At 43.0% G+C, this 9,930-nt stretch overlaps 2 protein-coding genes across 6 annotated transcripts; one reads left to right on the top strand and one right to left on the bottom strand.

Annotated features, from left to right (window-relative positions):
* Positions 1-2,987: 2,987 nt before the first annotated feature.
* On the bottom strand, positions 2,988-5,035 carry snrpa (small nuclear ribonucleoprotein polypeptide A). Its single transcript, XM_029170309.3, has 7 exons — positions 4,879-5,035; positions 4,582-4,665; positions 4,308-4,480; positions 3,968-4,123; positions 3,606-3,770; positions 3,428-3,516; positions 2,988-3,355 (listed from the first exon to the last, which is right to left on the bottom strand). The coding sequence occupies exons 2-7, from the start codon at positions 4,652-4,654 to the stop codon at positions 3,196-3,198; spliced, it is 816 nt and encodes a 271-aa protein (XP_029026142.1). The 5' UTR covers positions 4,655-4,665; positions 4,879-5,035; the 3' UTR covers positions 2,988-3,195.
* Positions 5,036-5,299: 264 nt separating this feature from the next.
* Positions 5,300-9,924, top strand: actmap (actin maturation protease). 5 transcript variants are annotated; one of them, XM_029170303.3, is made up of 9 exons: positions 5,300-5,465; positions 5,773-5,904; positions 6,985-7,191; positions 7,327-7,523; positions 8,114-8,182; positions 8,363-8,487; positions 8,670-8,802; positions 8,939-9,009; positions 9,337-9,924. In XM_029170303.3, the coding sequence occupies exons 3-9, from the start codon at positions 7,168-7,170 to the stop codon at positions 9,690-9,692; spliced, it is 975 nt and encodes a 324-aa protein (XP_029026136.1). In that variant the 5' UTR covers positions 5,300-5,465; positions 5,773-5,904; positions 6,985-7,167; the 3' UTR covers positions 9,693-9,924. The 5 variants fall into 5 exon arrangements, with proteins under 5 accessions (XP_029026136.1, XP_029026137.1, XP_055369813.1 ...); XM_029170304.3 differs by lacking the exon at positions 5,773-5,904; XM_055513838.1 differs by having other exon boundaries at positions 6,985-7,523.
* Positions 9,925-9,930: the final 6 nt, after the last annotated feature.

Genomic DNA, 9,930 nt, shown 5'->3' with positions numbered 1-9,930 from the left:
GTTCCTCTCCTCCAGTTTCAGTTCTCCTCTTCCCTCGGCTCACTTCAAGGCTGCGCCGGTTAATTGTTTCACAGCTGCGCCGGGGCTCAAGTAGTTTCTGAATGGGGACGTTTCTATAGGCTTTAAAGGCTAAAGCCTTGCTTCATTATAATGCCCCTTCAGCATGGATGATGGAATGACGTTGTCCACACAAAGGCTCCAAGGGTTCACATAATTGCGCTCCTCCAGTAGTTTTGTATGGTCTCATCCGCTGAAGGCGATTGCGCGAATTGGGCGGAGCGCAGGTGGCACAGGTGCGTGAACGCACCCATCATCCACCCGTCATTTCGCCATCTTATGAAGTTCTCGTTATTGGAACGTTCATGATTAAACGTGTTCCGACAGCCACAGCCTACTGTACACACATACCGCTGCTTAATGATGCCTCCGGCTGCAAATACTGACCGGCTGAGCGCGTAAATATAAAAGAGAATTGTAGGCACCCTTTGAATACTGGCACCGGTCACATGGCATATTTTCCACATCTGACCTCCAGCGCTCGCCATGTTGGACCCACGACCTCGGCACAATGTACCTTCTTTATCTGGGGAAATCTAATGAGATTCTGCCTCCCTCCTCCTCCTCCATCCCAAGGTCTATCACGGGCTTGTTGCTCAAGAGCTTCCCTGACAACGGCCGTGTTTCCGCGGCCCGGGGACCGACAATGACCCCGGAGCAGAACAGAGGGCTCTTGGAAGAGCTGGGGGTTGATTTGCATAGAAGAGCAGTGACCTCTAAACACGAGCTGAATTCTAACCAACCAAGCGGAAATATCAGTGGAGGCTGCTGTGTGTGTTTAACCTGGGGAAGTGTCACCAAACTGAGTCTGTTTGTAAACACAACTCCTGCGCGCTGCGTGTTTGGCACCACCTAATGGTCCCACACGACTCAAGGGAAAGAGTTAGAAAATGGTGGCAACCAATAAAACGTTTCACTTCAAATCACTAGCAATTGCCTCTAATTTGATTTCTGTTACTAATTACGCCATCCATAGGTATGTTATATTAGACAGAGGATTTAAACTCAAACTTAATTAAAAAGTAGGAATCGCCAAGACGCATTCCAATGTGTTCTGTTGTCTAATGACAACATAAACATCTACATAACACCTTTAGTATTATATCAACTAACTAGATGAGATGCACATCAGGTACATTCTCGGTTTGAAGACATAAAAGACCAACTCATGTGACTTCCTATGCTCGTCCCTTGGGAATTTGAGTAAACATTATTAAATGTGCCTCCGTCTCAGTTTCCTCCAGATGATGTCACCAGGAGGAGTTTGATCGTCACTGTAAATGCTTACAGATGTCAACTCCTCCAGTAAAGATGACTGACCAACAGCTGGTCACCTCAGCGTGAGACAAGCTCGACAGATTCGGCTCCATCAGATCAGTTGCCTTTCGGTCGCTGCAATAGAAAGATCACTCTGTGGGTGAATGGGAAGGCACTAGGCACGTTGCCAAGAGCATGCGACACTCACACACACACAAATGCACACACTTGCTCACTCACACACGGCGCCCTGGTGGCTAAGGTCAGCGCTTTCTCAAGGCAAAATAAGGTAGTGTGGAAAGGCTTGGGAAACTGCGGAGGAATGTGCAATTCTGTGTACACTATTGAGCTGACCTGAAGACAATTACCCAGGGCACAGTTTTAGCCCACAACAGGGAGGCCCTGTGTGCACTGATCACATTTGATAGTGTGAGACTAAATTAAGCTTTTAGGGCCTAATTTGCACATCACTCTGCCAGAAACAACCATGAATCCAGCCTTAAAGAGGAGGAGGCGGCTCCTATTGGTGCGTAATTACTCTGCAAACCTACAGGATCTGAGGATGTGCTTTGTAGAAAAAGGAAAAGACATTTACTAATTGGCAGGATAGTTGTGAACATGGAAGACAGTGTGCTCATCAGCAGCACCATCCATTAGGTACTTCTCCAGATACCAATTACTCACATAGCACATATAATAAAGTCAAAGTTAAATTTAGTGGACATAGTCAGTGAAGCCACTGCACTTATAAACCAGTTACATGTAAAAACAAAAAAGACATACCTGGTATTTACATTGCTGTAAAGGATAAATGGCTCTTTATCTTTTATAATGTAAGGAATGCTAGAAATGTAAAAAACTGCAAAGCATGAGGGGTCCAGCCACTAAATGATGTAATCTAATAACTAATTTCTTTCAATAATTACACAGCAAAAGCCTATTGGTTTACTTAGCAAGAATGATTATTTGTGTGGGGACCCATATGGCTTTAAACTAGCTAATAAAAGTTTCAATGAAAAGGCCTAATGGAAAAATTTATTTTTATTGGGTCCAAGGATTTCAATTTACTACAAAATATTGATTTTGTAGAAAATGTGGGTATAGCAGACCTGCCATTCTTGAAGAAAAACCTAGGAAATGTTGGAAAACTACCTAAATTATTTGTAGGGAAATATTTAATAAAGTGAATATTTACCTAAAAAAATAACCTGAAACATTTTAGTAACGAAATAACCTGATAAACAGAAAGACAAATCTGTACAACATTTACTGGAAACCAGTAAACTACCAGGAAAAAAAGATTAAAAAGGTTTTTCAAAAACATTAGCTTGACGGAGAATGAAAAAAAAAAAAAAGCAAAAGGGGGGGGGGGGGGGGTGGATGAAATCACTTCCCCCCCACCATAAGCTCATCACTCCGTCAAATGTGACCTTACAGTTGCCTTATTAAAATATGACACCAAGTTACCCCAAAACTACTCGGCACAATAATACCTATAGAAATCAGATGAGTAGGTTGAGTAAGTGTTTAGAGCTCCATCTACTGGCACAAGGAACCCCTTACTAAAACAAAAACACAAGTCAGAGCACAGTGTCACTTTAATTATGAGAAAGCTCCAGGTACAATGTCTGGTGGACCAGACGCTGGGTGCAATGCTTTTTGTTTAAAAAAAAAAAAAAAAAAAAAAAAAATTAAAAAACACCAACAGCACCCTGTCAGTGTTGATGCCATTATACTTACATGTAACCCTGAAAGCAAGAATGAGTTAACTACCTGTGCTGTGTTTAGCAGAATGTATCGCTATAAAAAGTTCATATAAAAAAAAAAAAAAAAAAAGGCAGACTTGAAAATACACAAGAACACGACCTGGCCTGGAAGGGGTTACTTTTTCGCGAACGAGATCTTCATGGCGTTTGTTTGTGTGATCTTAAAGCCTTGTAGTGCATCTCGTGCAGCCCCAGCCTGTACTTCATTATCAAACTCCACAAAAGCGATGTCGTGGCGACCAGGAACAAGACGAACCTCCTTGAACCCAGGGAACCTAAACACACAACAAACTTTAGCAAAAACACACAAAAAAGTGATTAAATACAAAAAAGAAGCTGTCACTTACTGGTTGAAGAGCATGGATAGCATGAGTTCGTTCGTCTCCTCTGGCAGGTTGGTGAGGAAAAGGATGTGATTTGGAGGATTTTCTGCAACCTGGGAGGATAAAAGTAGGACGACATCAAAATAGAACCAGGAAAACATCCTGACTGTGATAAAAATGCGCTTTGCGAGACGTGTACTACCTGCTGAGGCATTTGTCCAGGCATCATCTGACCAGGAGCCATAGCACCTGGAGGCATCTGACCAGGTGCCATGCCCGGAGGAGGTATCATCCCAGGTGGAGGCATATATGGTGGCTGGCCTGGCATGTGCATCATGCGTGGAGCTTGGCTCATGTTAGGCATTCCCTACAGTGATGAGCAATTCAATAGCTATTTCCACCAATAAAGTCCCCCATTTTATTTAGTCAAGAGTGTCTAACGCTCAGCTATGTTTACTGAAGTCAGAAAATTAGAAGGCTCCTTTCTTCTTAGTTTACATTACGTTTGCATGTCTGTTTCGTAAGCACTACACAACATTGCATGAAAATATTCGTTCTACTTACAGGCATGGCAGCAGCGACCAAGCCTGCAGCTGCTCCTTTCTTAGATCCTCCTGTCTCAGGTTTGGGCTTCTTCTTCTCTTTTTTACGGTCACGCTCCACATAGGTTCCTTTCATTTTAGCGATTATATCAGAGTCCTGTTTGGCGTATTGTATGCGCTGTAGGATGAAACAGAAGGAGGTAGAGAGTACTTCAGAGGCTACAATGTCAGGTTCCGAAAGTACATTTAAACTAGTTTTATTACAGAAATAAATAAAATAAATGTAGGCTATGTGTAAACATCAAGCGTTTACATTAAACAAAGATGTTTCCATCATCTTGGTTTACTTATGAGCGCCCTACCATTGGTTTGTCGTAGAAAGGGAAGCCCTGCATGGACCGCAGCGCATTGGATGCGCTGTTAACCTCTTTAAAGATAACAAAGGCCTGACCCTTCATTTTCAGGTTTCGAGCGACCAAGATATCCAGAATCTGTCCGAACTGTGAGAAGATGGCGTAGAGCGATTTTTTCAACTCTGCATTGAGTCAAAAGAAAAAAAAATCACAAACCAGTTAACTTGGTATAAGAGGTCTTCTGAACATTAGCGCATTTAATCAAAACCCCAAGCAAACGTACCATCTTTCTTTATTTTCTCATTCAGGTTGTTGATGTAGATCGTGTGATTGAGCCGTGCTTCGGTTGTGGCCATCTTCTAACACGCTGACGAAGAAAAAGCACAGTATTACTACTAAATAAGAGTTACACACCCATAAGAAACAACCCTTAACTAAGCTAATGTTGCAAAGAGCCACCACTCTCTTCACTCAAATAACGTGAGGAGAACGTTAGCCTTAAGCTAACCACAGTTAACGAACCAGTGTGAGCCAAAATATTGCTTGTAACTTCGAATCTATATGCATCATGGGTACTTACATTGCCAAATGGGTTCCTGGATGTCGACAATGAAACGATACGTCTTACTCGACGTAGAAAATAACACCTATAACTGATGAATGAAAACTTCGGCCTTTATAAGTGAATACCGCCCGAAGTATTCTCGCGATAAAACAGGTCACGGGTCTTCTTCTTCTGTTTTGTGTCAGGGCATATGTCATTTCCGGTGTTCCACCATAATCTGTGAATTACACAAAGGTTCCCCCATGTTGTATGCTTTTTCATAAATCATAGATTGATAACTGGCACACTATTCTTTGAGTGGCTGTTCGGCGTCTTGATTTTAATTTGCCCTCTAAAGACATAATAAATTAAATGTGCTGGTGACATGTGGCCATCGCTCTATACGAACTACATGCACTAGAGGGCGATGTGACTCTTTATACGGTTGGCGTGAGATCCACCAGTAACAGCGAAGAACTATCTCCACTGGACGAGGTGTCCAAATATGGTTAAAACGTAGAGGTTGTTGGGTGCAGTGCGTCGGTTACTATAGATTAACGCGTACCAACTTACCGTCAGAAAGATAGGTTTTCCTATTCACATCGACTGCTATCAACAGAGTTGTAAGTAATGGTTTTAAAGTTTTATACAACCGCTGTATAACTACGGTAAAGTGCTCCGTTTAACGGCTGTACAGGTGTCGTGCCTGTCTGTCAAAAATCGTTAACCGCACGCGGGAGTGTAAAAGCGTAAGGCTTGGTTTGACCACGACTACAGCTGCTTGTTTCGGGTTTTAGCCACCATAACTTGTAAATAGTATTCGGTACACGTTTTCCAGTGGCCGCAGTGATGCCATATCCTTTAGATTTTGCGTAAACAACCGTAATAATCATTTCCTTTAGCCCTAATATCATTTGTATTGTTCACTAGAGTTGGTCTCTTTTCGGCGATAGCGTCACTGACGCGGCCGCTGATTTGACAACGGAAAAGTAAACAGTGGCTCACGTGATGTTGAAAGCGACGAGGACAGTTATCCTGTAAGAAATAAAGAACATAGAAAAGGTTGGTGACGCGTCCTGATTCACAACATGAACCACCTAGTTATTTAACGCTTTTATTAGTTGTATGAAAACAGTTCAACCAGTAAGATTTTCATGTTGCCAAAACGTGATTAGAGCCAAAATCGTCTTCATAATCAGAAGCTTATTTCTGCTTCATTTTAAGTTCACGGAGCTCTGCTTGGTTGTATTAACAGTCCTAATAAACATCCACTTCACTTGACCACTGTCTGCTCCTGTCTAAGACCTGTAGAACCAGTCAGATGCTGTTTTCACGTTGCCAAAAGTGATCAGGGCCAGTGTCTTTTCATCAGAACCTTATTTCTTTTTTTCCCCTTTTCGTTTTTTCTCTTTTTTCAGCAGTGTGAAGCATGTAACTGATAACAAACAGCCATTTTACAAGGATGTGATCGTGTTGATCAGTTTTTTTGGGTGGCAGGTCATATTTACAGACTGCGAGTGAAGGGAGCCTTGTTATTTATCCCCTTTTCTGCAGTGGGGTTGACTATTACAGTTTATGGAGCAAAGTTGAGCGTGCCTCAGTTTGAGACTCCTTTTTGTTCTACCTGCAGCTTTTTGTCTCGCATAGATTTGACAGTCTGATTTTTTTTCAGTTAATGTTACTCAAGCACATCCTCGTCATAGCTTCTGTCAAAACATGAATTGGACAAGTCTGTGCGAACTCTGGGAATGACCTCTAGTTCACTGGCGAGCAGCAACAACCTCGAGAATGTCTGCAAAGTCTCAAAATCTCAGAAAATATCTCCTCAGATTGTACAACGCCAGCACAGAAAGTGTGTCGCTTTAAAAGTTTAATTTTTTAAAGTTTTTCACCTTAATGGCCTTAACCACCTTTTGGCAGTACAAAAATAGCATTTTACTGGTTGAACTGGTTTCACACTGGTACAGTGATATGATGCACTTGAGCAACAACAGAACACATTGTTAAAATTAAATTTAAGCAGGAATAAGGCTTTGATTAAAAATATCCTGATCCCTTTTTGGCATCATGAAACCAGCATCTTATTGATTCTACTGCTCTTATACAAGTATAGACAGTGGTCTATACCTCCCCCTCCACCAGGTGGCGCCCTAGAACTAGTTCACCTATGCCCAGAGCCGGCCCTGCCACCAGTCCAGATGACTGAGCAGTAGTTGAGGGTTCTTCAGTCTGCTTAAGAATGAAAACCCTTGACGTCTTCAGTTTATGGCTCAACCTTCAACCTATTCCACCTGGATGATTGAGAATCTTCACTGACAGAGTTCCATGAAGTTGAAATGGTTAAAAGTGGTAATAGTGGTTCACAATGCAGAGCAGGACACGTCACTAATCTATTTGATATTTTTAATTTCCTATAGTACAAACTGTCCTCGCCACTCATGCAGTTGCATTGCACGCGTCTAATGGAGCAGACTCTTCTGACAGGGTAAATGTGGAAGGTGCTGGGCGATCATGCCACCGCCCGGGCTCCCTCCTGCCCCACCGCCTCTACCTGCCCTGGGTCTGTCACCTCCTCCAGCCTCAGACGCTAAGAAGAAGCTGTTTCAGACCATAGGCAGCAACAGGCCGGTAGAAGGGGACCACACTGAAGCCCGGATACTGCTCAGTCAGAGAGAGAGCAGGTGAAGTCTGAACGGTGCCCTGTACTTAGTGTAACCACCCTAAAAGCTCAGATATTGCTCATTCTCTGAATTTCCTGCCAGTTTGGTTCCCATACCCAGCATTTGACACATGTAACGTCCATAGCTGCATTATATTGTACAAAACCAACAACATCTCTGTACAAAAAAAAATGATTTTAGGATCAACAGTAATATTCTGACTGTCAAGACCAATGCAGAGAAAAACACGATATTCAACATCTCGTTAACAGTCAATTTGTAATTTGAATATTAAAATGCATCATCGGATGCTGGTCGCCACACCTACCTCAAATTGCTCAACACCCAGCAAACCACATAGTCAGGGTTTCAGCGCTGCAACACATTCTATTAGAGAACAAGGCCACATTGTTGCTCAAGATAGGTGTGTTCATCCAAGATGAGTTGGTTAATAATATCATGTTAGCCTTAATTATCTGAAGACCAGGGCCCTTATTATTGGACAGTATAACGGAAGAGATTAGTTATGTTTGCTATATTTTGTCCAGCTTGTATATTTACATAAGGTGTGTGTGTTTGTGTTCCATAGCGTGTCTTTCTTTGTGCTTCAGTTTTAGGAAGGACCTGCAGTGGATACTGGTGAACACATACGTGCCGTCCATCATCCAAGATGGACCACAGTAAGTCAGTACACTGAGGTTTCAGTTTAACACTTGGCAACACGTTGGTCGATACTTGGCCAAGCGAGTTTTTAACAAGCCACTATTCTATTTGGTTTATGACCTAAATGCTTATATCTTTAAGTCACTCAACATATTTGTCTGGGTGTGACTGAATACACGTCTCATTTACCTCTTAAGGTGTGGACTTGTGGCTTTGTGGATGGCTGCTCACCTTCGACAGCCACAGCGGAATGTCGACATGGAAACTGTGGTTCAGACAGCGCGGAGCAGGGGATACACGGCGCAGGGGGAAATGTTTTCAGGTAACACAAGCGTGTAAGCTGTTCTGCCCCTAGACCCCACAGTGAGGAACAGAAAGCCCTCACTTAACCCTCACTCAATCGGCCTCTCAAATAAATATACAGAAAGGATGGGTGTACTGTGCAAGTTTGACAAGTGAGATGTTATTTACGGAGTTCTCTGTTCACGATCTTTCTCTTGTCAGCTAAAAACATGGCCTTGCTGGCGGAAGAGATTTGTAGCTGTAAGGCAGAGCTCCTGTCAGGAGGCTTAAGCCGTAATGACAATTCCACAGTCTTCATCACACACCTGTGGGGGGGGCAGCCCGTTCTCATCCCGTATCCACAAAATCAGGGTTTGTTTACTGCTGCATGTTAAAGGCTGTGCATTTCAGCCCCAGGTCTGCTGCATTAGCGATCATTTCACTTTCATCATGTGTTAAATGTCCTCAAAATACCTTGACAACGATATCAGATATGATGAGGACTACAACCATGAGCCATGCATGCGTCATGGCCACAGAGCGCACTGGGCAGTGGCCTCAGGTAAGACTACACAGCCAGTCACCTTACAATGACTTGAATTAGTTAAAGATCTGGGCCAATGTCTCGTAAAGCTGGTTCATAACACTGATCATGTCAAGTCATAGTGAAGAAAATCTACATTAAAATCACACGTTAGCAGCTACACACAATTTGTACCAATCAATGTTAAAGTTACTGTGTAACTGTAAGTGTCAAACCTCATCTGGCCTTGACCTTAGTTTGAAGGGATGGGTTTCACATGTAACTCAGGTGAGACTTATTGGTGTCCTTATGACACAGTTCACTCAAGAAAAACGGCAGCTTTACTGAAGCAACTCTTCCTTGCAGGTGTTCTTCTCGGTCTAGACCAGGGGAGCGTGAGTGGGGAGCACACTCGGCCAGATCCCACTCTGCCCTGGCTTTCCCTGCCCAGTGAAACCAGTTTACCCTGTCCCGCCACCAGCAAGGGCCTTCGAGAGGTTTACATCCTGGCCAAGCAGGGTAAAAGTCTGCGCTATCAGCTGTGGAGCTTGGATGGCGTCGCTCAGAGCAATGAGCAGCTGAGGACAATGGACCCTCAGAGAGCTAATGATGGAACCCTGTATGTAGTTCCTCAAGGAGGTGTGGAGGCTGGACTGGCAGGACAAGTGGTGTTGCTGTACACAAGGACACAGCAGGAGCAAGAATATGGTATTAATGAATGAAAAGTGAACAATTGTGATTTAAGTCGCTGCCTTGACCTCAAACGATTAATCAAGAATACGAATTCTGGTGCTAGTGTATGCAATACACACACTGCACTATTAGTTACCCTTCTTGTAACTAAAAGTGCAGTGCAGAGGGAAACTGTATAAAATAGATTTAGACATTACATGTTTGAACGGAATATTTCTTCATCTTGACAATTGTCTTCAATAAAACATTTAAACTGAACAATCCTGT

The sequence above is a fragment of the Betta splendens genome, chromosome 13 (genome assembly GCF_900634795.4).
Source record: "Betta splendens chromosome 13, fBetSpl5.4, whole genome shotgun sequence".
In the NCBI taxonomy this organism is placed as follows: Eukaryota; Metazoa; Chordata; class Actinopteri; order Anabantiformes; family Osphronemidae; genus Betta; species Betta splendens.
This window is presented reverse-complemented; position numbering and strand designations above follow the sequence as displayed.